Source organism: Artemia franciscana, chromosome 15 (assembly GCF_032884065.1).
Source record: "Artemia franciscana chromosome 15, ASM3288406v1, whole genome shotgun sequence".
NCBI classification, from domain to species: Eukaryota; Metazoa; Arthropoda; class Branchiopoda; order Anostraca; family Artemiidae; genus Artemia; species Artemia franciscana.
In genome coordinates, this window is record NC_088877.1 from 10,203,521 (window position 1) to 10,229,956 (window position 26,436).

At 34.7% G+C, this 26,436-nt stretch overlaps 1 protein-coding gene across 1 annotated transcript in view; it reads left to right on the plus strand.

Moving 5' to 3' along the window:
- Window positions 1-26,436, plus strand: part of LOC136036031 (voltage-dependent calcium channel subunit alpha-2/delta-1-like) — a gene marked incomplete at its 3' end in the record, with an annotated part of 114,995 nt that overhangs the window by 75,451 nt on the left and 13,108 nt on the right. Inside the window, 4 exon segments of the mRNA XM_065717961.1 lie at window positions 12,132-12,270; window positions 15,923-16,027; window positions 23,320-23,419; window positions 25,677-25,838. Coding sequence (XP_065574033.1) covers window positions 12,132-12,270; window positions 15,923-16,027; window positions 23,320-23,419; window positions 25,677-25,838 — 506 coding nt within the window.

Consider the following 26,436-nt stretch of genomic DNA (forward strand, 5'->3'; position numbering starts at 1 on the left):
AGGGGAGGGAGGCGTGCTCCCCCTATATATTGGAAAATAGATTTTTCGTATCTTTATTAGATGAAATAGACAAAACCTTTATTGCCCTTTTAAATTTTGAAAAAGAACTTTTTTGCATCTTCATAAAAAAGGGAAAAAAACTTGCTTCCTCCTTTACATTTGTGTGCGTTAGGGCCACTGATAGAGTCTAACCCATGTTCTTTTTTCAGCCTGTCATGCCGGGCAGGGAAGATCCTTGACCTAGAGTATATTCTAGACTTCCATTGTCACAACTAATGATCAATTATTTCCAATTTTTTAGCCTAAAATGGCGGTAACAGCAAATTTAATCCCTAAAATACTTGTACTACCTTAAAGATGCGAATAGTATAGTTCATTTTGTATTCATAATATTAAAAATTACTTCTTTTTTGTGTTACTCACTGTCTATAAGCGAAAGAATAAAATTATATGTCATTAAAGTCACTAAAAAATTTACTATGCTTTTGTTATTAATTATAATTGTTAATATTCATTTATGATTTATGATAATTGATATCTGGGATACATAACCAATCTTGTTTCACTCCGAATGGTGTCTCTGATACTATCAGGTGGCCTTCAAGGAGGGTGTAAAACCTTGCTTATAGAGTTTTTGTTTTCCTCGCTGCTTTAGTGCTTTCTTTGTGGCTATGTAACCTGGCAGCTTCTCAGTTTATTATTTTCATTTTATTGATTAGTTTATTCTCAGTCCCGTCTAATTCCTGTGTTTTATTTTAGAATCCCCTGGTTCAGTAGATGGTATTCGTTCAGGTATGAAAATAAACCCTTTTTTCTATTTTGGTTTGCTTCCTCTTCTTTGCCTGAACAAAACATAAGCGAAAATTATAGGTGAAAATTGAAATTCTTTCATCTCCAAATGTGCTAAAATTTAAAGGCTATAAATTTGTTCTCGCTTCCAAGAAAGATTGAAATATATTAGGACTGAAATAGAATCGTGGGTGGTTATGGCATATTTTGTAGCTTCAGTATATTCTACGCCATTACTGTCCAACGCTCACATTTTTATATTTGATAAATTTTAAGCATTTGGGGTTGTGAGAAAAACAATTTTTTTCACTGTTTTGCATTTGGAATAAGTAGTGTCTTAAAAGAATTTGATTTGATAGTCTTATACAACTTTTTGTAGTTTTCTCGGAACTTTTAATCAGTTATCCTCTTTCTTATTTACAAACGTTCTTTTGAAGTGCCATTATCTCCAATTATGGCGAACTGTATAAGTCACAAAATTTATTCCTGCTACCCAGAAAAATATTAATTTCTTATGTAGGACTGAGACTAAGGCATGGGTGGTCATGATGCATCTTCTGACTTTACTCCACGTCACGACTACCCTGCGATTTTATTTTTAATATTCACAAATTTTATTTTAAATTTAACCAGATAAAAGATTTTTACTAAAATAATTAATTTTAATGTTCCTATTTAACTTTGTTTAATTTTCCATAGCTTTTTTTATCAACTTTAATCCTTTCTGTTTACTTTTTTTCTTATTGCTAGCACCTTCCACTGTGGTAAAGTATATAAGGTATAAATTTGTTCATGCTACCCAAAAAAAAATGAAATTTTCGAGGAATTAAATGGAAATACAAAAGATTACGACATATTTTATGATTTTTTAATATTTATAACATGGCGGCCTTCCGCTGTCATTTTTCATTTTAACCAATAACATTTATTTTACAACAAGGCAGTCTCCAGGAAGGGAGGAGGGTTCTCCGGTCCTTACTTCCCCTCCAAAAAATCTCCAAACATAAGAAAAACGAACATGAACAATTATTGCTGAGTTTTAAAGTGTCTTTTGAAAACTAAAGCGTTTAAAAATAATTAATGTTAATGCTCTAATTGAACTTTCTTTAGTTTCCAATTCCGGTGGGTCTTTTAATTAATTTTTGTCCTTCTCGTTTCATCTTTTTATGATTTTTTTTTTTCTTCTGATTTTTGTCTTATTTTTAATGAATGAGGTAGAAGTTTGTTCCTGTAGCTCTATTGAAACTTTCTAGGACTGGAATGAAAGCACAGGAGTCTTATGATTTAAATTAGGTTTCGTCAATTTTTAACAAATTTGAATTATTTGTGGTAGCGAGAAAAAAGTAAATGTCTATATTATCTAGTGCATTTGGAGATAAAAGTGTTTTCTTGAAATTTCTTTTTTAAATATTCTTGTTCAACTATCTTTATTCTTCGGCAAATAATTTAATCAATTTTCATCCTTCTTACTTGTAAATACGTTTTTCAAACAGTTCGTGGTAACGAACTGTAGTAAGGAGCGACCCGGCTCAATAGTAAACGAAACTCTAAAAAACGGAATTTCGATGCTAAAATATACATCAAAAGAATGATATTTTCATGCTGATTTTAAATATATAAGTTTCATCAAATTTAGTCTTTGTCATCAAAAGTTACGAGCCTGGAAAAATTTGCCTTATTTTAGAAAATAGGGAAAAACACCCCTTAAAAGTCACATAATCCTAATGAAAATCATACCATCGCATTCGGCGTATCAGAGAACCCTATAGCAAAATATTCAAGCTCCTATCTACAAAAATGTGGAATTTCGTGTTTTTTGCCAGAAGACGTATCACGGCTGCGTGTTTATTTATTTGCTTTTTGTTTTTTTTCCCAGGGGTCATTGTATCGACCAAGTGGTCCTAGAATGTCACAAAAGGGCTCATTCTAACGGAAATGAAAAGTTCTAGTGCCCATTTTAAGTGACCAAAAAATTAGAGGGCACCTACGCCTCCTCCCACGCTCATTCTTTCTCCAAAGTCAACAGATCAAAATTTGAGATAGCCATTTTGTTCCGCATAGTCAAAAACCATAATAACTATGTCTTTGGGAATAACTTACTCCCCCACAGTCCCTGGGGGAATGGCTGCAAGTTACAAACTTCGACCAGTGTTTACATATAATAATGGTTATTGGCAAGTATACAGTCGTTTTCAGGGGATTTTTTTTTGGTTTTGGGGGTGGGGTTGAGGGGAGGGGGCTATGTGGGAGGATCTTTCCTTGGAGAAATATGTCATGAGGGAACAGAATTTCAATGAAAAGGGCGCAGAATTTTCTAAAATTACTATAAAAAAAAAAAATGAAAAAATAAACATGGAAAAGTTTTTTCAATTGAAAGTAAAGAGTAGCATTGAAACTTAAAACGAACAGAGATATTACGCATACGAGCGGTTCCAAAAATACTTTAGCATAAAGAGTGAGGTATTTAGGAGGAGATAAATACCTCGCTCTTTATGCTATAGTATTTTTAGTAATTTCAACTATTTATTCTACGGCCTTTCTGATTCAGGGGTCATTCTTAAAGAATTGGGACAAAACTTACGATTTAGTGTAAAGAACGAGGTATTAACGAGGGTACCAACCCCCTCATATACATAACAAAAATTAAAAAATATAAAAGTTTGTTACGTAAGTTAATTCTTAAGTTACGTATATTTTTTACCAATAAAAAAAATCGTTAAAAATTAAAATTTATAGTTGCCTTTTTATGTAACCGAAAAAAATTGCATGGCAACTAGGCCTCCTTCCCCATCCCCTATTTCTCAAAATCGTCTGATCAAAACTAAGAGAAAGCCATTTAGCCAAAAAAGGAATTAATATGCAAATTTCATTTTAATAATTTATGTGTAGAGAGCCAAAATCAAACATGCATTAATTTAAAAACGTTCAGAAATTATATAAAAAAAACTAGTTTTTTTAACTGAAAGTAAGGAGCGACATTAAAACTTAAAACGAACAGAAATTACTCCGTATATGAAATGGGTTGTCCCTCCGCAATCCCCCGCTCTTTACGCTAAAGTTTGACTCTTTGCCACAATTCTGCTTTTTAAAACAATTAAAAGCTTTAACGTAAAGAGCGAGGGATTGCGGAGGGGACAACTCATTTCATATACGGAGTAATTTGTGTTCGTTTTAAGTTTTAATGTCGCTCCTTACTTTCAGTTAAAAAAAACTAGTTTTTTTATATAATTAATGTTAAAACTAAAGCATTGGTGGTCATGTTGCCCTATGTGTGAAGAGATAGATAAATCTTTGTATTTTTTTTTTTTTAGGAATATAGGGAATTGAGGGAGTTGCGTTTGGAAATGTTTGGTAGGGAGGTTGAGGGGAGAGATTGAATTTTGGAAATTTTGAGAAGTAGCTGTTATCTAAATATAATAACATTAGAAAGTTCATCCGACAGTATTTTTAATGTATAGTGCATTTGGAGTTAAAAACATTTTTTTTTAAGAATGTGTTTTAATCTCCTTATTTAATCTTTTTTAATCTTTGCTAAATCTATTAAATCATTTTTTATCCTTCTTACTTGTAAATAAGTTTCTTATGTTAAAACTAGAGCATTAGTAGTCATGTTGTGGAGAGATGGTACATACGAATTATAGTGACCACACTTTTATTCTTGATTTGTTGTAAAACTGGCTTCTCTGTGTGTCCTGGGAGATAACTAGCTTAACTCGAGTGAGATAAACTATTATACAGGTATATTTTAATTAAACGTTTAATATATAGAGTTGGTTAGGTTAGGTATATAATAAAATGTGTTCTGGGTAGCCTGATTTCCCCAATTCTCTATTGTAGGTAGCAAATTACTGAGTAATATGATACTTTTTAGACTGAGAGATGCTGTAGATAAAGTTTTAAGGGAAGAACAATGCGGTTTTAGAAAAGGTAGAGGATGTGTCGACCAAGTTTTCACTCTTAGGTTAATAATTGAGAAGTCCCTTCGTTGTCAAACACCTTTGGTCCTCAGTTTTATCGATTATGAGCAAGCTTTCGATTCTGTTGATAGAAGAGCGTTAACAAAGGTCTTGTCGTTATATGGTATACCAGAAAAATACATTAAAGTGATTTGTGCTATGTACGAGAATAATACTGCTGCGGTTAAGGTAGGAAACGAGGTTAGCAACTGGCTTTGTATTAAATCAGGAGTTAAGCAGGGTTGTGTTCTATCCCCCCTTTATATGGATCATTTTGATGGACTTCGTCTTAAGGAGCACAGGAAAGGCAATTGGAGACCACGGAATCAAATGGGGAGGAAAAACGCTCCTGGACTTAGATTATGCTGATGATTTAAGCATATTAGATGAAAGTGTGAGCAAAATGAATGAATTTTCAGAGGTTTTGCGAGTTCAGGGTGCTAAAATAGGCTAGAAAATTAATGTTAAGAAGACTAAGTCACTAAGACTAGGAATAAGTGAAGATGAACAGGTGACATTAGGTAACGAAAAGATTGATTAGGTTGGGAGCTTCAGTTACCTTGGTAGTATTGTTAGTAAAGATGTGGGAGCAGTGAAGATGTTAAAAGTAGAATAGCTAAGGCTCAGGGTGTTTTTTCACAGTTAAAAAAAGTTTGGAAGAATAGAAAGATAAGTCTGCAAACCAAGATTAGAATATTGGAAGTTACAGTGATGACAGTGGTCAAATATGGCTCTGAAGCATGGGCGCTCCGAAAAGCAGATGAAAATTTACTAGATGTTTTTAAGAGAAATTGCCTACGGATTGTTCTGGGTACCCGGCTGACTGACCGTATTTCAAACAGTAGGTTGAACGAAAAATGTGGTCCGCTTTCTAGGGCTATAATGAAAGAAAAGTTGAGATGGCTAGGCCACGTTCTACGGATGAAGGATGACAGATTACCGAAGATTGTCCTTTTTGGCCAACCGCCTGGGGCTACACGGAAAGCAGGTCGTCCTTGTCTGGATTGGGAGAATGTCATAAATAACGATTTAAAGGAAATGGGAACTTCCTGGGAGGGTATAAAGAGGGAGGCTTTAAATAGATTAGGTTGGAGGAGGAGCGTGCGTAGCAGTGTTGGCCTCAGGCATCTTGGTGCTGCAGTGAGTTATTAGTAGTCACTATATGGAAATGATGTTTTTTTTTCTGACAGTAGCACCAATTTCTACTCTTGTAGCTTTTTCTTACTCTTTGGTCAGGTTTTCTCTCCATTTCTGAGAGACTTGTTTCCACAATCTTGACATGTCAACCCACTACAAGTTGGTGGAACACTTTTGGTTTAATAATGTTTTAACAGCATATCTGCCAAAGAACTCCATGATGTACGTTTCCTCTTCAAAAAATAATATTCAATGTACGGCATAGAACACATATCTTACTGATTGTCACGAATATGTTTCTGCAGTAACACCATTTCAGAATGTTAAACTATACTAAATGATCCAGTTTAGAACCTTGACTCAACTTTTCATTAAGAAGGCTATTTTAAAAAATATATTTCTGATCAAAAACTTTTATTGTGAGTGTGTTAATTGTTTATTATTTTCTTTGCTGAAGACGGCCCTTAGATATAGGGTAAAAACATTCAAATAGGTTTTGTTCGGTCATTATTTTCTCCTCTTTGTTTGGATCCAGTTTAGTTGTCATGAAGTTCTAGGACTCGTGTATGGTGAGAACTTGAATAGGGGAATAAATGCGTGTTTCACCTATCTAATATTACTATCAACGACCCGTTTGAAGAGCTTCTTTCCAGTCAAAAAGCTCTTACGAAACACTCTTGAGTCAAAGGCGACAAGCATATTCACGTAAAAAACGCATAAAGGAAACGCAGATGTACTGGAAAAGTTACTTAAATCTATCAATAAGCTTAAGTTTGGGTGGGGGAAGGGAGAAGGAAGCACGATTTTCTTGGCGGAAAGACGTGAAACAGATCACAGACGTGGTATTTGAGAAAAAAAAAGGTAAACGGGGCAACAGCTTGGCATTTGGGATACTTCTAAACGATATGATTTATTGAAATATTCGGAAAAAAGTCTGGCAGGTTTCCAATCGAAATAAAAAAACACCTGTCAGGTATACAAACACTAAGAACAGTAATCTAAAGATTTTTCAAATATTAGTGCCATAAGAAATTATTAGATGCAAAATATTTAACAGGAGCATCTTCCACTTGAATTTTTTTTTTTACAAATATCAACATAGGAGTATTTAAGAGGAGGGCAGCCAGCCCCCTCCTCGTGTCTTTTTCTCAAAATATATCCAATCAAAACTTTGAGATCGCCTCTTGATTAAAATAAGAACAGCCAATCCTTCCACCCTTAGAAGAACCTTGCAGCTCCAAAAGTATCAGTTACTCACTCTAATTTTACGCTCTTTCTAGGGCCAGAAATTGTATCTGGTGGTCGCCTTAAGCAGACTTTGGATAACCCTTCTTTCTCTGCGCCCCTTCTTAATAAATTAATTTCTATTTATAAATTTCTTCACCCAAAGCTCTGAAGGAAACTACCAATCAATGAATTTCGTAGCGTAATTGACTGATGCGATTTAGTTCCTTCGTACTCGAAATTCGGTGACACCTTGATTTTATTTTTAAATTTGATAAGGGTAAAAAAGAGGAGAAAATATTGTATTCCGTGTTATTTAATAAGCCTTTCTCAATGGTTTTCTTCAGATTTGATTGGTTTAGTCTGGGGTGTTTTTGCAGTTCCAAGAAGGTTGTTTCCACTGCCCAAACGTAGTCACCGAGAAAAAGGAGTTTGTTGTAAAGCTTATAACTACCGAGTATTTCTAATAGAATAAAATACTCTTGAATAATTAATTAAGCCTCAGGTCTGTGGTACTATAATTCTTAGTCAAAGTTAAAAATAAGGTAAATTCTGCTAATTGGATTATAAATGTGAGTACTACTATTATAATTTTCATTTAATCAGTCCACGTATTTCAAATAGAATGCAAGAGTAAATTATATGCTTCTCACGTGAGCTACGAACCTGGAATAATCTCGATTGATCAGACAAAATTTATCAGATCGACTCAAAACAAGATATTTACTAGTTATTCTTTTTAACAAGAATGAGTACTACTTAGACCTTAGTTAAAGTTTAACTTTAACAGGGAAGATCCTTGACTGAATTTTCCTAGACTGAAAAGAACTTTAAATTCTTAGTTCGTCTAATAACACTTTAGTTCAAATGATAATCTACCGGTATTTATTTTAAGAATTAGTAAAGTCAAAATCCAGTCTGGATGAGGTAGGTCTAGATTGGCTTCGTAAAATCTTGGTAGGTTAAGCAGGGTATTGGACTTTGATCTAGTAGACCTTTTCGGATAAATTCTCTCTAAGAGTGGAGTAAATAGCACTATCTTCATATCTTCTCACACAGAGGTCACAATTCCTTACTGCCTCTTCAACCTGGCAGTACATGTTTCAAAGACACTGCCTTGTCTCAGTTCTTTAAGGTCTTTACAGCTCCTATTTGGGCCTGAGGATGACTCCACTAACCAGTTTGTTTAGTTAAAATGATCTTAGATTGGTACGTCTGTTTTCTTTTGTCAGAATCCTCCACTGCAAACAGCAAGTCATCCATGGGGATGAAATGGAGGTCTCCTAACCTTTTACAAAAAATGATTCTTTCCTTCCTAAATTCGAGATTTCTGGTTCTTAGCTCAACTCAAAAAGTCAAATCTTGGAAATTTTTCCGTATCCTGGGATTCACCTCTCTTGGCATCTGGATCTGTGGGTGGCGGACCCATCCTAATTTCCCATGGCAGCACTTCCTTCCCAAGTGCTGGTCTTAGCAAGTTCCACTGCCAGAACTTGCCCTCCAGAAGATCCAGTGTCGGCCCCCCTAAAACTGTCCCGCCTTTGGGGCCACTCGCGCTTGGACCGGCTCTTTTATCATGACCTCATCCAGTTTACCATGAATAGATTCGGAAGTCAAGTATCTATCTCTGCCAGGCCTGTTCCCTCTCATGGAGGGAAGACCCCCTCGGTAGTCTTAGTACTAAGGTCACCAATATCCGATGTTTAGTTAGTCCCGGGAATGCTTAGACTAACTAATGTTGGCAAACATCCCTCAGAGGGTATAGTCAACCCAGCTTGGCTCGACTGTTTTTGCATACCTCCCTTAAGCCTTTCACCTTTTCCATAAACACTTTGGGGAGCATCTTGGCTTAATAGACTATTCTCCAATTTCATTATTTCCTTTACTGCTACTCCAATCTGTCAACACTCTGTTTGGAATTTTTCCATATCCTCTTTACTTATAAAAAAATTAATTGGAACTTTATTCCCTAATGGTGCTAAATACTCCACTTCCAACTCGTCTATATTAATAGACCAAATTTGCTGAACAACAGGGTTACGGCTCAACATTTATCGGTTCTGTGAATTTTCTCTGGAGTTAGTTCTTTTATCTCTAGGGCAAGAAGTGTGTCTCAATTGAACCACCTCTTGCTCCCAAAATACCTAGCGAAATAGTACTAAAAAAAAATTCTTAAGCCACAGACGAAGACTCATAAGAAAAGCAGAAAAAAATCTAGAATGGTAAACACCATCAAAATTACTACTCAAATCAAATCATTTCGAACCTTTTCCCCACCGTTAGGCCAGAAAAAACCGCCAGACAATTCGACAATTGTACTGAGATAGCCGTTTTACATTTGATTTATTGGAAAAAGGGAACTTTTACTGAAATTGAGCTACTAAAAGAAGGAAATTTATTAAGCATAATACAAAGGCCTTTCTTACACCTTCATTTAAGCTACTGTTAAAATTACTTGAACTCCAAAAGTATCACCTGTCCATCATTACATCCAGTACTAAAATTACTACATCTTAAAAACTACCAGTTGTATGCTACTACGACCAACATTATAATAACTAAAGCTTCAAAGATACTGAATCACACTGACATCAGATTTGAAGAGAGAGCATTTATTGTAATTACACTTCACACTTTTACAGTTGAATAAAAAGAGTTGATTCTTGGTCATAAAATTCGTAGATAACTGTCAAAACAAGAGGGCTTAATGAAGGAATGACTTGCCACTAGTAGATACTAGATGGAGATATTCTATACATTCTATGTTCAGTAGGGGGACATGCATGAGTCACTTCAGAAAATATCTGGAGTTTCTGTCAACAAGGTAATAGCAGATAACTTCGAAGACCACACTGCCTTTCCATGACGAAAGTAAAACAGTTTAAAATAGGGATGATACCTTTTTATTGACAGTGAATAGATATAAAATTATTTAACTGGATATTTCGAACACATATACAGTGTTCATATACACAGTTTTACTGCTGATGATGAACACTGTATATGTGTTCGAAATATCCAGTTAAATAATTTTATATCTATTCACTATCAATAAAAAGGTATCATCCCTATTTTGAACTGTTTTACTTTAGGTAATAGCAGTGGTTTTGTATAGGACTCTGAAAGGATTATGCTTGCAGACCTCTTAGAATGTCGAAAAACACTAGGTATTTCGCTGAAAATGTGTCGTATATATGGGGAAATGTGACCAATCAAGTATGACAGTTTTGTTATACTGTTTTGTCTCAATTGGATAGATAAGTAAGGTCAGTACCTCGTTCAAGGGCTCGTTTATCTCAAGTGCTGAAGCATGAGGTCATTTAATTTGTTTTTTTAACCAAATAATTAACTCTATAACTATAGCAAATGGGGATTTGTATAACTCAATAACAAATTATAACGATAAATTCATTATCATTTCTTTTGCAAGTAGACGAACAGAAAGATTATGCCTCCTTAATTGGTAATTCAGCTTACATTTGGGCCGTAAACCGTAGACTAATTGTGGACAGGAAGTTATTATTTTGTCGTTTCTAAAATGTCGGTTTTAATTTCAATACTTTAGCATTCCTATTGATAATAGATTGATAATTGATTGATAATAAACTTATTTATTTATTTATTTTGTTTTCACTGTCTTATATATATCTGATCGAAATATACAAACTTTTCGATCTGTTTTCACTGACTTATTCCCATTTGAACGTCTATTCCTACTGAGAACGATCGATGCATATTTGATCGAAATATCCGAACTTTTCTATCTGTGTTCACTGTCTTTTAAATGGACTTATTCCCATTTGAACGTCTACGTGTTCGTCATAGAAAAGCAGTGGTGGTCTTGGAATTAATACATAATTTAAGGCACTCCGTATATAAAGATGGGTCATCAAGAGATCCCAGGTTCCTTGAACAACCGTCTAGAAGGATGGAGGAGCGACTATAAGCTGTTCATCGACCTTGCTGGAGGTAATTCTGAAAATTAGATCCATTATGGTAGAAAACTAGCAAGGAGTTACAAAATTGTGGGTATTTTCGAATGCACCTCTTAATTATGGATGGTAACGTCTGACAGCCGGCAAAATATACTGTAAGGAGGGGAAAATAAATATCATTTTGTTCACCACTAACTAATTTTTTTGCTGGGGTTGGGTTCACAGAAATAATGGTTCTTTATCGCCTGAGCCTTGACTCAGTTTATTAAATAGGTTCATAATAATAAACAATCATTGGAGCACACAATTACTGCTGTAGGCTTGTCGCAATGTTACCTGCTCGACAGGGAACGAAAATCTTAACAACGGTCGAGATTTCCAGTGGTCTCTTGGTTTCCAAACAGAAGTGTGTCTTCGAAAAAGAAATAAAAGAACAACAAAAACAACTCGCAAAGTCGCTCTAACCAGAGCAACACATCTGTAAATAAATATCCTTACAAGGTCAGTGTTTTGAATACTTTTTATATAAAAAATTCTATTTTTGAAATTAGTATTTCTGAATTTGTTGATTTTATTTAAAAAATAAGTTTGTTGATCTTGCCTTGGTAGTTTAGTTAACACCAATCTGTACTTATCGGTTATATAATAAACACTCCAAAAGTAAAGTTTGGTTAATGCTAATGAAATGAAACAAAATCTGATGAAAATGTAACACTTTAGTAACCAAATTATGAAAACTACCACAAAGACTTATGGAATGGGGGGGGGGGTGAGAGCACAGTACGTTAAATACTTAACCTAACCTAGGTGTCTTTTTTGCCCCTCAACCCCAAAAAAACGTTCAGAAATACCTATCACAGAGTGAAAAACCCGGTTTGCCTAGCGAGCCAAAGGACTTGTCTTTTATAAAGAAGTTGCTTGACTAGTTTTTGTCTTAGGAGCGCGTCACAAATTCTTGAGTGTTTATTTAATAACCGATAAGAACACACTATCCTTAAGAACTCCAGTTCCCATGATTCTTCAGTTCCCACGAAAACTTGAGTTCGTTTTCCATGTACATGCCAAGAACTTATATGATTTTTAATTTTAGATACCGAAGTGCTGAATGCCTTGAACTGGACCGAAAAATTAGATAGTGTCTTTAAGCGAAATCATAGACAAGATCCCTCTATTTACTGGCAATACTTTGCAAGCTCCCATGGACTACTCCGCATTCATCCTGCTTTCAGGTAACAAGTAAACCCTTCAGAAAATGTTATATTTGCCTGTCCCTATTTCTATCCCTTTCACTTAAATATGTTTGCAAGCTCCCATGGACTACTCCGCATTCATCTTATATACTTATATATGTATATATATATGTACATATGTATGCTTATATATGTTACTGTGAATGCTCGAAATCTGGTTAATATCGATATTCACCGGTGAATGCCTGAAATACTTTTATTCTCCTTAGATATTGTCAGCTTTGTCAGTCAAGTTTTTTGGTTTTATGGAAGGTTCGATGGAAGCTTAGGTTAGGTTGGGTTAGGTTTCTAACTCATTTCTAAGATTCATAGCTTTATTTAACCTAACCTAACTTTAACTTTTACTATCAAAGCTCGCATAATACTGAAAAAGTTGATTTGCTAATCTAATTGAATCCAAGCAGAAAAAAAGGAATTACGGACATTCACCGGTGAATTTGGACACTAACCAAATTTTGGGTTTCAGGTAGCAAGTAAAACCCTTCGGAAAATGTAATGTTTGCCAGATATTCACAGGAACAAAAATATACTAACATTGTAATTTTCTATCCCTTTCACTTATATATGTTACTGTGAATGACCGAAATCTGGTTAATATTGACATTCACCAGTGAATACCCGAAATATCTTTTATTCTAGTTGGATTTAGCCAGCGTTGTCAGTCAAGTTTTTTAGTTTTATGGAAGGCTCGATTGTGAGAGGTTGGGTAGATAAGGTTTGGCTGGGTTAGGTTTCTAACTCAGTTCTGAGATTTTTAACTTCATTTAACCGAACTTTACCTAACTTTTACTATCAAAGCATGCATAACACTGAAAAAGCTGATTCGCTAAGCTAATTGAATTCACGCAGAGAAGAAGGAATTTAGGACAATCACCGGCGAAATTGGACATAAACCACATTTTGGGTATTCACAGTAATATATATACTTAACTATTTCTGTGATTTTCTAATATGTTTGGCCTGGTATTTAGCCCTCTACTGGTAATAGGTGAGAATAAAAAATAATAGTATAAAAATGATATATCTATTGGATCTCATATATTCTTCTAGGAAAAGAACTCTTTACTGTACTCCTTACTCCTTACTTTCTCTGTACATATGTACAACAATCATGCCAATTCTCCTATTTTGTGTCTGGTCACATATTGAAATTAAATAAAAAAATTTAGATGAAACTAAAGTGTGACGCTAAACTTTTTAACGACCAGAAAAATTGAGGTGGGAAACCACCCCGTTAGCTCGCTACTCTCCGTGCTAAAGTCTAATGATCACTTTACTAAGAGGATGAACCATATTTACAACACATGGAAACTTCATTATAAAAAACTATAGGTTTACGGAGACAACCCTCTCGCACGTTACATAGTTGATACATAAAAAGATCTTATTGTTGATTTTGTGTTTTTTTTTCTCGTCCTAGCAATGCTATTTGTAGCTGCAAAAACATGTGCTCTAAGGAATTCTATTCATCATAACTATCATCACATTGCTCAAGGCCGATCTGTTGGACATTTTGACCTGGGACTGCTCATCTAGAGTGGGTTCCTGCTAGACGGGTCAAATATCAAATTTAAGAGATTAATTGCTTTTCTTTTAACTAAAGGTGAAGCTGAATTTTTGCGGTAATCATCCGACGGTCGGTGTCTTCGGGTTCGACAGCTCGGTAAGAGTGGCAACCTGATCTGACAACAGCCATCGTCGGCATATGAGGATGCAGTCGAGAAATTTTTTGTTGATCTATCATTGTCATAATATGCATAATGGCTATATCCGATCTCTGGAACCAAGTGTTTGAACTGTGTAAGATTGTGGGCTAAGCAGCCATTTAGTAGCCTCTCTATTAAAGCAGCTTCTCAATTTGTCCAATGTCACGACCCCCGTGACTAAAGCCCGCAGGCCTGACTCATTTAAAGCACTATCAGTCACGACCCCAAGGATTATGAGGTATTCTTATGGTGATACTGAAAAGAACTCAGAATCCAATATGTAATAGAAATTGTCCTCATCTTCTTCATCGGAGTTATGTGTGGGGCGTAACAAGTAACGGTTATTTCTCAAGTTTCACCTTGAGCCTTGCTTTAAGAAGCCTAGGTGCTTCTACTAAGAACGACATGAGGGTCTTTTTTTCCAGCGCTATTCAGAACTGGCCAACACCTCTTCTTATCTGGCTGCTATCAGACAAGAGCAGAGTTTGCTCTTCACCGGATTCTTTCTTCTTCATTTCGGGGAAGGTTTGGTTCAGTGACCCAGGTCTTACATGGATTAATCAATTTTAACGACCAGCCAAAAAAATAATTACTACAAGGGGAAATTTTTTCGTCAGGAATATCAAGTAGGGTATGACCCATGATAGGTAATGAGGAATTTTCGTAGTCACTTATATTGTTTTAAATAAGTGACTACTTATATAAGACCGATTTCCAGAATCGGTCAGAGCGGCAGTAAGTCTGGCATCATTCAAGAGAATGGCTAAATTCCATTTTTTAAAAAGGAGAGAAGTGTGATAAGAGGAAAGGGTATTTATTTATTTAGTATTTAATATTAATTATTTTGTTTTTTTACCCCCCCCCCCCCCCCAGGGATTTTTTTTTCTTCCTTCAAAATCATTTGAAGAAATGATTTAGCAGATACATGGTGGTTAGAATTGCGGCCACAGTCAGGACTCTTTTGTCTTAAGAGTGGCCGTTGATGGTAAATTCTTTGTTTAATTTATATGTTTTGGATGAAAATAAAAAATGTCTATGTCTGTCTATGTCTATATAAATTTGGATTTCTTTCAATTATTTTGCTGCTATGCTTCGTTTCATTATTGATTTTTCTTTCTTATTTTTTGTTTCTTTTTTATAGTTACAAAAATTTTAGCTTGCATCTCATTGGACGTTTGGATTTATAAGTTCATCTTAGCCTACTAAAAAATTTAAGAAAAGAAGTATGAATTCAATCATTAGACAAGGGGCATCAGCTCACAAAATTGTAGGGGGTGAATTTTTTTTTTCAATTTTGTTTCAAAATGAAGCAAAAAATGGTGTTTTTTAAAAGCTTGGGAGAAAGGGGAAATTTTTTCTTCAAATCGGAAGGCAAAAAACTATCCCAAGGGGTAGCCCTGCAGTAAGAAGAGCCAACTTTCAGTAAGCAAATGTGTGTTAAAATTTATTGTTATCAATTCTTTATTTATGATTAATTTTTACCCTTTGCTAATATAAATGGTGATGAAAGCTTGAATAGTTTGGCCACTATTAAATATTGTAATCATGAATTACACCAGTAATGCTGTTGCACCTATAAAGTAAGAAATCAAATAGAAAAAAAAATGTTTATTTGAGTTGACTCATCGACTTCGTCTAAAAATTTATGTTCATTTTTTTTGCTTTGCACATTCTTACAATTTTTCAGGGGATATAATAGCATGATGCAAAGTTTTGAAATCATCTAGGAATTTGTTAAATTTCAACAGTTAAATATACACAACAAAAAAGGATATTACAACACAGTAGTTTTCAATTTCCGTGGAAAAGTAGGGAAGGTACCCATGACCTACCCACATGGTGCCTCTTAAGAGACCAAATATAACTTTTGGTAGTAAGATTTTATTGGCCATTAGAATTCTCTAAAAAACCCTTTTTCTTTATAGGTGGACGACAGCGGCGCATGTGCCGGATCTCTATGACGCCAGAAAGCGCCTATGGTTTGCACAGACACTTTCCTCTCCCAAAGATATAATAATTCTTCTTGATGTGTAAGATATTTCAGTTTTTGAAACACTTTAAGGCTCAAATTAGTTTAGTTAAGAAATTCTTGAATTGTCTTAGCTATATATTTTACAGGAGAAGCATTAATTTTGAAAAAAATAAATGTCATTTAAAGTAAACAAACCTTACTGCTTTAATTTCACTATTGAATCCAAAAACAGAGCAAGGTGGTTACTATTTTATGGAGCAGCAATTGAATTTTTTTTTATTCTGATTAATATATAAGTGAGGCTCTTATCATAGGCATCACAATGGCACTGCCTATGAACAACCGAAAAGGGCTCATTCGATTGGAAATTGAAAATTATTGGGCTTCTACCCTTTTTAATAGTTGAAAATTATTGGAAGGCAGCTAACCTCCCTTCCACGCCCAACCTTTTACCAATGACATCCAGCCGAAACTTTGAGATAGTCATTTTGTTAAACGTAGTTTAAAAGTCCGGAAATTATATCTTTGATAATAACACCCCCTTCTTTCCACAGCCCTCCAGGCAAAGGCAATAAGTTATACCTGGGGGGCACATAAGGTTTTTTTTTTATAGAGAGTGCTGTTTTAGAAACTTCAAAAAAGGCTCATTTGATTGGAAATTTGAGAGCTATTGCCCTTGTTAATCGTCGAAAGTGATTGGAAGGCGAGTGCCTCTCCTCATCCATCATTCTCCCAAACACTTCCGGTCGATATTTTGATATAGCCATTTTATTCAACGTCATAGAAGGGTCCAGAGGTTGTGTGTTTGAGGATAACAACCCCTTCCCCCCACAGCCCTGAGAGCTAAGGTTGTAAGTTATGCCCTAGGGAAATATAAGGTTTTTTTTTAGAAAGTGTTGCGTAGAAACTTAAAAAGTGCTCATTCGATTGGAAATTTAGATGGCTAGTACCATTTTTAATAGTCAAAAGTAATCACAGGTAAAATCACAGCCCCCTCCCCCCAAATCCATTATTTCCCCAAATACTTCCGACCAAAATATTGATATAGCCGTTTTGTTCGACTTATTTAAAAGGTCTGGACATTATGTTCTTGAGGATGACACCCCCCCCCCCACTGCAGACCTCAAGACAAGGGTTATAAGTTAAGCCCTTGGGGCATATAAAGTTTTTATAGAAAGTGTTAACTTCAAAAAGGGTTGGGTCATCCGATCAGAAATTGATAGTACTAGTGCCCTTTTAATTAGCCTAAAGTGATCAGTGGGCGACTGACCCCCTTCCCCGCCCATTATTTCCCCAAATAATTCCAATAAAAATTTTGAATTAGCCATTTTGCTGAACATATTTGAAATATCCGGAAATTATGTGTTTGAGGATAACAAATTCCCTCAGCCCTCAAGACAGCAGTTGTAAGTTGTGCCCTGGTGGCAAATAAGGTTTCTATAGAAAGCATGGCCACAGTAACTTCAGAATGGGCTAATTGGAATGGTAATCAGAATTTCTTGTGCTTTTTTTAAGAGTCAAAGTGATTGGAGGGCAGCCCCCCCCCCACTCAGACACACGTCGTATTGTCTCGAAAAGTATCTAATAGGTATTTTAAGATAGCCATTTTATTCAACATAGTCTAAATATCATATAAAAAGGGTTTAGGGGTAAAACAAACCCTAGAGCCTAGGGCTAGGATTTGTAAGTTATTCCAAGGGAGTGTTTAAGGTTATTATGCATGAGGTGGCTGTATAAACTTTAGAGGAGGCTCATTTGATTAAAAATTGGAAGTTCTAGTTATCTTTCGAGAGTCAAAGGTGATGGAGGGTAGCTACCCCCTGACTACCCTTCTTCACCAAATGAATCTGATTAAAATTGTAAGATAGTAATTTTCCTAAAAAAAAATCCAAAGAGCTGAAACAATGCATCTAGGGTTGATACAACCCCACAGTGCTCTGGGGATAGGATTGTAAGTCATGGCCTGAGATCATATAAGATTATTATGGAATGGGTGGTCTCATAAACTTCAGATGGGGCCTATTTGATTTGAAATCAAAAATAATAGTGCCTTTTAAGAATTGAAAGTATTTGAGAGTAAACAGCCCCCCACGCTCAACATTTCCCCAAAGACAAGCCAATCCAAACTTGGAGAAATTAATTTTGTTTAGTTTAATGGGTCTGGAAATAATGTCTTTGAGGAAGACATCCCTGCCCCCAAAGCTCTCAGGGAAAGTGTTGCAAGTTATGGCCGGGGGAACATAAGGTTTTTATAGAAAAGGTGGCTGTATGTCCCTTGGAGGGGACTTCTTGGATTGGTAATCTGAATTTCTAAAGCTCGTTTTAAGATTAAAAGTGATCAGAAGGTAGTTACCCCTCCCCCCCCCACACACACATTATATTTTCCCGAAATACATCGAATACAAATTTTTGATAAGGTCATTTTATTCAAAATAGTCCAGAGATCACATAATAAGGCTTTTGGGGTTGATGCGAACCACCAAAGCCTAGGGAAGAGGTTTGTAAGGTGTGCGGTGGGGAAATTAAAATTTTTATAAGGTAGTTACCCCTCCCCCCCCCCACACACACATTTTATTTTCCCGAAATACAGCGAATACAAATTTTTGATAAAGTCATTTTATTCAAAGTAGTCCAGAGATCACATAATAAGGCTTTTGGGGTTGATGCGAACCACCAAAGCCTAGGGAAGAGGTTTGTAAGGTGTGCGGTGGGGAAATTAAAATTTTTATAGAAGGGATGGTACCTTAACTTTAGAAGATACTCATTTAGTTGAAAATTGCGAGTTCCAGTTCCTTTTTAAGCGTCAAAGGGACGGAGGGCGTTTAAATTATAAGTGCCCTTTTTAAGAGTCAAATCGATTTTAGAGTAACTAGCCCCCCACCCCTTCACGCTCATCATTTCTCTTAACACCTTCATTCAAAATTTGGAGATAACAATTTTGTTCACCGTAGTCGGAGGTTTCGGAAATTATGTCTGTGAAGAAGACATACATCCGCCGTAGAGCTCTCAGGGTAAGGGTTTTAGGTTATGTCATGGAGAAATATAAGGCTCTTGTAGAAAGGGTGGTTGTATATGCTTTGGAGGGGACTCATTGGATTGGTAACCAGAAGTTCTAGTGCCCTTTTTAAGAGTCAAAGTGATCAGAGTGCAGCTGCCCCAAACCCACCCATACACACACAAACAGGTTGTGTTTTCCCGAGATGTATCCAATAAATATTTTTTGACAGCTGTTATATTCAAAATAGTCCAACTATCTTATAAGAAGGCTTTTCAGGCAGATACCAACCACCAGAGCCTGAGGGCGAGGATTATATTTTATGCCCCTGGCGCATTTAAGATTCTTATTGAAGGGATGTTTCCATAAACTTTAGAAGTGGCTCAATTGATTTAAATTAAAAATTCTAGTTCCCTTTTAAGAGCCAATAGTGACAGAGGTCAAGTAGCCCCGCCCTACCCAACTACCCCACTTTTTACCAAATGCAACTGATTGAAACTGTGTGATGGCAATTTTGCTTAAAATGGTCCAACAAACATATAACAATGCCTTCGGGGTTGGCAAGACCTCCCAGACCCCATAGGGTTTTTATGGAATGGGTGGTCGCATTAAATTCAGATGGGTCTCATTTTATTTTATATTAGAAAACAGAGTTCCCTTTTTAAGAGTCAAAGTGATTTGAGACCCCCTCCCAAACACACACACACACACATCTTTTCCCTGAGAAAACATCAAAACAACATTTTGAGACATCAACTTTTTTTCAGTATTTTTGAAAGGTTCAGTAATTATGCGTAGCAACAGTTGTAGTAACAGTAGTAGCATTAGCAGCAGTATGCAAATAGCGCCTTTTTTTCAAACATCTCCTTTAATAAATGAAGAAATTTTAACCTAATACCATCAACCGGTTCTGAAGCATTGCTGATAAGTCCTCTTGACAACCTATATAGCCGTAGTGTGCTTCGATTTATTTCAACAGAATTACGATATTGTCCAAAATTTTTGTCTTAACACCCTTAGGTTTATTAGTAGTAGTAGCAGTAGGAGTACAGTTAGTGGTAGTAATCTTAGTCTTAGTAGCAATAGTAGTAGCAGCAGTAATAGATATAGCAGCACTAGTAGTAGTTTTAGGAGAAGAAGCAGTAGTGTTATGATTTAAATATTGTCTGTTGGTTAGTTCAAGTTCAACATCCCCCACAACAAGTATTGTAAGTTTTAATTTCACACACGAAACTGTTCTTAAGATACGCCTTTTTTTGATACTTTGACAACGTGCAGTTTTGCATCAACCTTTGTTTAATTTCACCAAATAATATTATTTTCAATACTCGTCGCCATCGATTAAGCCCTATCGTGTTCAAGGTCTGACATATCCCCCTCCCGAAAAAAATTTCCCAGACCCCAGAAAATTCTTCCTCCATGGATAATTTCTCCCTGGAAAGAAAACCATCGAAGTTTTAAATTTAAAAATATTCTCCTCATACAAGGAAAAGTTTTTTTTTTCGTTTTAAGTCTTAATGTTGCTCCTTAAATTTAGTTGAAAAATTTGCTTTTTTATTTAACTTGAAGAAAGAGACCAACTTAAGTTCTATTCTCCAACACGCTTTGGTAAAAGTTTAGACATTATTTTTGACCAATCTGGATTACATTATGATTGGTAAATAGCAACGTAGACTGGACATCAATGTCAGGCTAAGCACACGTATAAACTGGGCTTTAGAGACAATAAATGCAGAAGTACCAATTCACTAGAATTTGGGGGGGGGGAATGAATTTTCCAAAATCTACGGGATTTTTTTTTTCGGAATTTTTCAGTATGAATGAAATATGAATGAGTGAATGAATGTTTTTTTTCATTCATTCATTCATATTTCATTCATATTGAAAATTCAGAAAACAAACGTTACTGTTCGTTTTACTGGAACGAAACTGTTCCTAAGATCGTAAGATATGCCTTTTTGACAACCTGCATACGGAATATAGGCTGTCATCCATAAATCACAAATATTCTCCGAAAATTTCACCTTCATACCTTCATAGGTTGTAAATTTTGAACTAGCTAGAAAACACTTTGGGCATATATTTAATGCTGCTTCTGCGGATAATGTAATGACGCTAATGACATTAAGTTGAAACTTCTAGGGAATGTCTAGCGGGGGGAGGGGGTCTCAATTAAACGAAAAAACTGTATTCATGCAGGTATTAAATGTGCATAAAAGTGATATAGGGCATTTAAGGATATAGGCAGCGATGCTCTATCATAGCTAGTAATATCAATGATATTTCAAAGGAGCTAATTTGATTGAAAATTAAAAGTTATAGGTCCCTCTTAACGGTCAAAAGTGATTGAAGGGCAATCAGTCTTCCTCTTTAGCTTATAATTTTCTAAACCCTTCCGATCAAAATCATTCCATTTTGTACTGCATAGCTGAATGGTCCAGTAAATATATCACAAGGGTTATTGGGTAGGTCAACCCCCCAAAGTTATATAATTTTCGCATTATGCTTAAAAACTAAGTGTATCTTTCAAATTAAATCAAAACGCACTGTCTGCCAATAACTGGTTGACAATAAGATATCTCAGCTATATACCAAGAACGACTAAGGGTATTAAGCTCAAACTTTCGGGGCTACTTCTATTAATACTGATGCTCTTATAATTCTACTAAATTAAAATAGTGCAAGTTTATCAAGGCTGTGGAAGAGCATCGATATAATTTACTGGGAATGGTATACAGATTTATTCATCAGGTCAACTAGAGTATGTATATGAACTAATTAAACACTACTGTTTGAGTTATGATTTTCAAAAGGGTTTATGTTTTTGAAAATTGCTGAAAAGTTTCTCGAGCATACAAATAGCAGGCCAAACTATAAAATTTTTAAAGAAAAACCCAAAAATATTCCAACTACTATTTTATTTTGCCCTGAAAAAGACTCTGTCAATATATAACGAACAGAAATTAATTTTAAGAAAATTTTCTCAAAATTAGTTTTTTAATACAAGTAATGAGCTCATTAAACAAAAATGAACAAAAATAGAATCAAATAATATACCAAACACCGAACTACACAAATCAGCAGCAATGAATGAAACGTAAAACGGACAGAAATTACAATAAGTAACCGAGTCAAACTCAAAACAAGCAGAAATTAACGTGAGTAGGGCTCAAAACCCCTATGCTTTCTATAAGCCAGAATACAATTTGCACTTTACTGAAAAAACTCTTTTAAATGTTTTCACTTTTATAACTTTAAGAAATCAAACATTAATTAAGATTTTAGCAATAGATATATATATATATATATATATATATATATATATATATATATATATATATATATATATATATATATATATATATATATATATATATATATATATATATATAAGCCAGAATACAATTTGCACTTTACTGAAATAATTCTTTTAAATGTTTTCACTTTTATAACTTTAAGAAATCAAACATTAATTAAGATTTTAGCAATAAATATCAGCATATGTATGTTAAACTGACAATGCCTATTCACTTGAATTTTTTCACTAAAACGATAATTGTTTTCTGGCTTTTAGAAAGCATACGAGTTTTAAAACCTATTCATTTTAATTTCTGCTTCTTTTGAGTTTGACTCGGTTATTTATTGTAATTTTTGTTAATTTTGGGTTTCATTTATTGACACTGATTTGTGGTAGCTTGTATGCTTGGTAGATTATTTGATTCGATTTTTGCTCTTTTTTTTAACGGAATTCTTAACTTTTTTTTTGAAAAAACTGATTTTGTGGTAAATGTTTTAAATTATTCTCGGTAAAGATACTTCTTAGTAAAAGTATAAGGTAATTGTTTTTGAGGAAGGAATGGGAAATAAAAATTTAGGCATTTTCTTAAAGGAGATAAATATAAAAGAAAGCCTGTTTTAATCCAGTCCCACTGTTTACAAGAAGTTTCTGGTTGTGTATATATCTTTATGAGAATTATAAAAGACCCTATAAGGGTATCATTGCTACAGTCCCTATAAGGGTATATTCCTATAAGGGTATGCAAAGCCTTCTGGACACACAGATGTACTCTTACCTAGACAAATGATATGTGTCAGTCATACTATGCGCTTAAAAAAGAAGAAAATTTCACAGAATCGCTTCAATCCATGAAAATTCAGGGAGTAAGGCAAAATTTACTTTTCAATGGGACAAATTTGCTTTATTTTTCAATGAAAGTGTCCAAAAGAGAATTTTTTAAAATCTAGGGTGAGGAGGCATAGGTACCCGCCTCAATTAGTTCCGCTGGTCACTTATTTAGTTATTGCTTTGTTTGTGTATTGATTCTTTAGAACTAAAATTTATTCTTTTCTTGTAGGAGTGGAAGCATTCATGGACCTTCATTTGAAATAATGAAGATTACCGTAAAAACAATTCTTGGGACACTTGGTGAAAATGACTTTTTCAATGTTGCTCAGGTTTGTTAGTTAGGGTTAATAGTCAGCATTGTTAAGTTAGAGGGAGAATCTGGTAATGATAGTAACCTCACGTTCAATTATCTTATTACAATAATTTTTATAAAAATAAATAACTAACATTATTGAAACGTGTTTTATTTAAACCTATTAAGTTAATTATTTGCTTATTTTGCGCCATAGATCAAAAAGTACAATTCGTCATTTTCTAAGTAGGATAATCTTTGTATATCTGTCTATCAGGATAAATTAAAAATCTTTCTGTAATAACTTTTCTTAAAAGGTTTTTCTACAAGAGTAAGATTTTAACTCTAAGGATTTGTTTTCCCATTTCAGCTATTATTTTTGGTACAACTAATATTTTTGCCTGGTTTAAAGGGTTAACTGTGCATTAAACTCAGGTGCCTATTTTCATTGACATTAGAAAAGCGGTTGACTCGGTTGACAACCATGTGTTGTTTCATTGAACGAGAAGTTTTGGAATAAATGGAGTTTGTTGAAGATAGTTTGAGAGCCATCTTCATGGTAGGTCCCTTAAAATTATTTTAAATGATGTCGTCTCATCGTGTTTTCCTGTTAAGTATGGTTTACCTCAAGGCTCTATGCTGGGTCCTTTATTTTATCTAGTTTATGTGGACACGATGCGCTTTTATTTGCAAAATCAGCCAATGATATAATAGTAAAAGCTAATACTGTTCATTAAAGACTGGAGGTATTGCTTCATTGAATGAAAAGTCTTGGACTAAATAGAGTTTGTTTAAGATGGTTTGAGAGCTATTTTTATGGTAGGTCCCTCAATGGTTTTTTAAATGATGCAGTCTCATCGTATTTTCCTGTGAAGTATGATGTGCTCTCTTCTGGACTCTTTATTTTATTTAGTTTACTTACCTCTTTCATCTGCAGGATGTAAATATTAATTTCTATGTGGATGATACTTTGCTAACAGTATTTGCAAAATCAGTTGAGGATTCAATAGCAAAAGCTAACTATGTTCCCAAATGACTAGAGGTATTTCAAGGAGGAGCTTAAGGTTCTTGTGAGTTGATTCAAAGAAGACCTTTTTACTGACGTTCTTAAGAGTGGGTGGTTCTGCTGATTTGAACAGTAAAGTCTTAATGTGTGAAAAGCCAGTTGCACAAGCAATGTCACTAGGGTACCTGAGCTAACAAATTGATTCTAAGACTTGGTAAAAATCGTACGATTTTTGGAAAAACGATCAGATTTCACAAAAAAACGTAAAAATTTTGATCCGCAAAAATTGCACGTGGAGTGGAAATTCTCCCCATACTGAAGCATATTCTGCCAGAACATACTCTTGACACGATATATTTTGCAGTCATCCACCCAAATATATCTTATGGATGTGTTGTGTAGAGTAGCAACTTTTATGTTAATTAGAAGTGTGTACAAGTGCTACAGAATAAAGCAGCAACAGTAATTGGAAACTATGTGAAGAATTTGAAAGAAAGGGACAATTAGATAACAAGAATTTCGTTGTTTCATCCAGTTTTAAAACTATTTGCATAAAATTGATTTTGCTGTCCTAAGTTACAGTAACTGAGCACAACAGTAAGTAACAGAGCACAGTAACTGAGCTTCTCCAATAAGCAGCTCTAACTAGTCACAATAGGCTGTATTCAACGATGGGTATATTTTCAAATAAATGACTATTTTAATAGTAAGTTCTTGTGAAGGTCTCTATTGTGAACATAATTCTTTTCTTATATAGCCTACAGATATTAAGTGCCCCAGAGAAGATAGGTTTAAATCTTGAAACAAGGGTGGAAATGAAAAACAAGGGCATTGAATACTGGAGCATTTTCAAAATCTCAAATTTTCCATGTCTTTGCACGATTGGAAAGATTCCTATTTTGATCCACGTACAGAGATTCGTAATATTAAATGGGAGTTGATAAAATTTATGGTTTTGCCACAGGATTTTTCTAGAACGTTATTTCTAATTTAAAGTCCGTTAAATACAGTAACTATAAATCTAATTAATTAAAATCAATACCAGATGAATATTATAGCAGATGCAAGGTCATATTACCAGATTCGCTTCCCCGCTCAATAATTTTGTCTGACTCGGAAAAATGTACCAAAAATTCCTGTAAATAAATCTTTGATTTAATCTTTTGTAACCCCCTTCCCAGGAAAAATTATCCCCCCTTGAAAAATATCTTGGATGCTTCCTTCAGTGGAGAGCTGCTTTGGTTTAGATGTATTGTTCTGCCCTTTAACCAATCTATTTTTTTTTTAGTTTACAATGAATGCTACCTGGCTGGTGCCATGTTTTTCTTCGCTGGTGCAAGCAACTTCTGCAAACAAGCAAATATTCCATGAGGCTATTGACCTCTTAACTCCTGGCGATAAAGAACATTATGGAAATGCACTGAAGTTCGCATATGAAAGCTTCATCAGTGTAAGTCTTTAATGAAGCTTATAGGTACTAGCATCCCTGTAGTTCAAGCATGGAAGGCTCTGCTTAAGACTGTGCTGTAGAGTCAGAAATTTCGAAAGAGAATGTTCCTTACTGAAAACCAAGTAAATACAGTCAGAATAAATCAAATTTATTAAAATAAATACAAATTATATGTAATAAACATAAGGTAATTATTATAGATGCTAGTTCACACCTTTCCGGCCTTATGAATATCATCTTACCTATGTAACGTATATGAAAACTTAAATTTCGCCTCTTTTATTTCACAGAAATTTTATTTCAGAACACAAACATTTATTAAAAATTATAGCCAGAAAGAGAAGTTATACTTCGGCTACTTAATGAAACAGCTTTTTCTCTTAAATTCTCAACTAACAACAAAATTAGTAATTATTTTTGGCCCCTTTCCTTGGTGCCAGCGTGCCCTTTGGAGTCTCAGTTCAACAAAGTGTCCGAGCGACCAAACACAAATCTTCACCCAGCCCGTAATGTCGAGGATGGTGTTTTGCTATTTCATTCTTGAACAAAATAGAGAAAATTCAAGAATACAGAATATAGAAATAATGTAATGTATATA